The sequence below is a fragment of the Crocodylus siamensis genome, chromosome 1 (genome assembly GCF_052110815.1).
Source record: "Crocodylus siamensis isolate JL-2025a chromosome 1, ASM5211081v1, whole genome shotgun sequence".
Lineage (NCBI taxonomy): Eukaryota > Metazoa > Chordata > Crocodylia > Crocodylidae > Crocodylus > Crocodylus siamensis.
The window spans coordinates 421883915-421887803 of record NC_143395.1 but is presented as its reverse complement, the minus strand read 5'-3'; the positions used below and the strand labels follow the sequence as shown (position 1 = coordinate 421887803).

The 3889-nt window shown below is 46.1% G+C and overlaps 1 protein-coding gene across 1 annotated transcript; it reads left to right on the top strand.

Annotated features, from left to right (window-relative positions):
- Positions 1-1050: 1050 nt before the first annotated feature.
- Positions 1051-2031, top strand: LOC149875597 (olfactory receptor 52N4-like). The gene has a single exon (XM_090057339.1). The coding sequence runs from the start codon at positions 1051-1053 to the stop codon at positions 2029-2031; it is 981 nt and encodes a 326-aa protein (XP_089913465.1).
- The last annotated feature ends 1858 nt before the right edge of the window (positions 2032-3889 follow it).

The window sequence follows — 3889 nt, the reverse complement described above, 5'->3', positions numbered from 1 at the left end:
TAAATACCATATTGGCCATTAGAAGATTTGTCTGAGGCCATAATAAGCAGACCCGCCTGGGCTAATTACCTAGCTGTCCACACCTGTCTGGAGGCTCTGACTGGCAGCTGTACCCTAGCTAATGAACCTCCTGGCCACTGTCTGGGTCTCCTAAGTGACAGCATCCCCATTTAGTGCACCCGTGGCAGCAGGCTGAAGACCAATCAACAGGTCTACTGTGGGTCTCTTGGGCTAAGCCTCTCTGATCCTATGATCCCTGGCTACCTGGTTTCCAACCCTGCCTGACTGGTCCTGGACTCTATTTTGGGAATTTCCCTTGGGGATGGTATCTTGGTCTCTTATTTCTGCCCCTTGCCCTGCCTAGTATTTGGACTCTGCTTCTGCATGTGGGATCTTGGTCCCTGACACCTGAACCCTGGCTTGGATTCTGATTTGACACCTGCGTTCTCCCAGGGACTTAAACACTAGGCCAGACTCCTATTTCCTGCTCCTTACAGTGTGTGATTACCATTCAGGAACACAGAGGGAAGCAGAATTGGGCCAGTCTTTTGTATCACCTGCAGGTCCAGGCCATCAGTTGCCTTTTTGTACTGGAACTTTCCACTTCTTTTGGAAAATGAGTCATTATTGATTAAAGAAATCACCTGCTCATGAGTGCTATCTCTGTGACACATGTCCCCAAAAACAAATTTTGCATAAGCTTTTCCAGACAAAATCTCCTGTGGGCAAAGGTTCATGAGTTAAATCCTGGGCAAAAGGAGTGTTATGGAAATATCTCAGGGACTGGACCCCTGGGGTTATAATGGAAACTATGTCCCCCCACCCCCTTCACTAGAGCTGGCTTCCTGATGTGTTGGTGATTACTCCCACAAATATGCTAATATGCACAGAAAATGCATTGCCTCTCATATCTTGGGGTATCTGCCTTGTGATGCTAAGGATATTTTCAAAGTTCATTACTGCCTCTGTCACTGCTTTATGTCCCATATTCTCTTCCTTCCCAGGAAGCAAGACCTGCTGTGAGGAGGACCACCATCCTCAGCCACCATCATGGAAGTAGCCAATCTCACTGAAATGATGCCTTCCACCATCATCCTGAGTGGCATCCCAGGCCTGGAGGAAGCTCACCTATGGATTGCTATCCCATTCTGCTCCGTGTACCTCTTTGCCATGGTGGGGAACTGTGGCCTCCTTTACCTCATCTGGATCGAGGCGGCTCTGCACAGGCCCGTGTACTACTTCCTCTGCATGCTTACCCTCAATGACATTGCAATGGGCACATGCATGGTGCCCCAGGCAATATGCATCTTCTGGTTCAAACTCAAAGAGGTTGGCTTCAATGCCTGCCTGACCCAGATGTTCTTCATCTACACATTCACAGCAATGGAGTCTGGTGTGCTCATGCTCATGGCCTTGGACAGATACGTGGCCATCTGTTACCCCCTGAGGTATGCCACTATCTTGACCAATTCTGTTATCACCACAGCAGGGGTGGTCAACTTTCTCAGGGGGGTGATGGCGGTCATGCCTATTGTCTTCTTGGCCAGGCGACTGCCATACTGCCGCACTAATGTCATCCCTCACACCTACTGTGACCACATGTCTTTGGTGAAGCTGGCCTGTGCCAGTATCAGGACAGACACTTTCTACAACCTTATTGTCTCCCTGGTGATCGGGGGCTTAGACATTCTCTGCATCTGCTTCTCCTACATCATGATCCTCAGGGCTGTGCTAGGCCTCTCCTCCAATGAAGCACGCAGCAAGGCCTTTGGCACCTGCACAGCCCACGTGTGTACCATGATCACCACCTACACACCAGCAATTTTTTCCATTATTACACCCTGCTTTGGGAATTACAGAGTCACACCACACATTCAGGTCCTTATAGCCAATGTCTATCTGCTCCTGCCAGCCATTCTCAACCCTGTCACTTTTGGGGTAAAGACCAAGCAGATCTGGGAAAGCTTCCTGAAAATATTTATCAGGGGAAAGGCTAGTTCAGAGACCCCCCTGGGACAGGAGAAAAAATGATAAAATTTGCACACAAGGAAAGAAACCAACCAAGCCAGGAACTAGAAAGCCAGTTCTTCATACTCTGATGGCAATATTGTGAAGAACCAGCACACCTCCAATATTTTCTGAAACTCCTCCATGTATTAAACATCTCTGGAAACAAACGTTTTATTTATACCACTTGTCTTTGTGTATTTCCTCTCATATAAGCAATTATCATATTGCAATTCCCAGGGCCTGCATTAGACATTTAAGGGTTCAGAGATTTGTGAGGGAATATTAAAAAGCTCAGAGTAATGGTTTTTTATTCCTTTTTTTAAATTGCCGTTTAAATTTAGAGTTCACGCTGAACCAGAAACACAACAGGATGTCCATATATGCTCAAGTGGGTGCTAAATTGCTGCCTTTCTATGTTACAGAAATTAGCCTAGTGGGAAAATTAAAAAATCCAGGACTTTCCACCAAAGAGATTTTGTTTCAAGTGCCTAAAATGTTTCTGGGTGTGCACAGTGAAATCAAATTTGCAGATGATACCAAATGATTCTGAGTCGTCAAGTCCCAAGGTGATGCAGATGACCTGCAGAAAGATATCACCAAGCCAAGTGACTAAAAGCATAGGAACTCTTCAGTTTGTAAAAGATAGGGCTGAGCAGAGATAAGATAGAGCTCTGTAAACCTAGGAAGTATGTGTACCAAGTAAAGAGGGACCTGTTGGTAACCAAGTCCCAGAATGCTATTTATATGGTGCACCTGTTGCATTTAGTAGATAATATGTTTCATGCTAACAGAGAAAATACTTCTTTACACAATGCATAGTTACTTGTGGAGCTCATTGCCACCAGAGATGGTGGAGAAAGAGAGAAAAGGCAAGGTTCAAAAGGGGCTGGATAAATTCATGGGTGATAGATTGATTAATGACTCTTAAACAAAATTATATTATGATAGAAAATTAGGGTTGGAAGGGGCATCGGGAGGTCATCTAGTGCAAAGCCCTGCTCAAAGCAGGACCATTCCTAACTAAATCATCCCAGGCAAGGTTTTGTCCAACCCCATCTTAAATACCTCCAAGGATAAGGATTTCACAACCTCTCTAGATAACCTGTTCCAGTGCTTTCCTACCCTCCTCATGAGAAAATGTTCCTAATATGTAACCTAAACATCCCCTGCTGCATCTGGGGACAATTGCTCTTTGTTCTGTCATCTGTCACTGCTGAGAAAAGTCTAACTCCATCCCCTTTGTAACCCTCCTTCAGAGAGTTAAACCTGGTAATAACCCTGTTCCTCCCCACGTCCCCGCACCCAGGTCAGTCTTTTTTTTTCCCCAGACTAAATAAGCCCTCAGCATCTCCTCATGAGTCATCTCCCAGCCCCCAAACCATTTTTGTTGCTCTCTGCTGGACTCTCTCCCATGTGTCCACATACTTTCTGTAGTGAGCAGCCCAAAACTGGACACAGGACTCCAGATGTGACCTCCCCAGTGCTGAATCAAGGGGAAGAATCACTGCCCCCTCGATCTGCTGGTACCGCTCCTACTAATGCAGCCGAGGATGCCGTTTGCCTTTTTGGCAACAAGGGTACACTGCTGGCTCCTATTCAGCTATTGTCCACTGTCACCCCCAGGTCCTTTTTATGCAGAGCTTCTGCATAATCACGCAGCCCCCAAACTGTCCATGCATGGGATTCTTCCATCCTAAGTGCAGGATTTTTCATTTATCCTTATTGAACTTCATTAGATTTCTTTTGGTCCAATCCTCCAATTTTTCAAGGTCTCTCTGAATCCTATCCCTAACCTCCAGTGTCTATATTTCCTCACCCAGCTGGGTGTCAGCCACGAACTTGCTGACAAACCACGAACATCCCATTTTTCAGACCATTG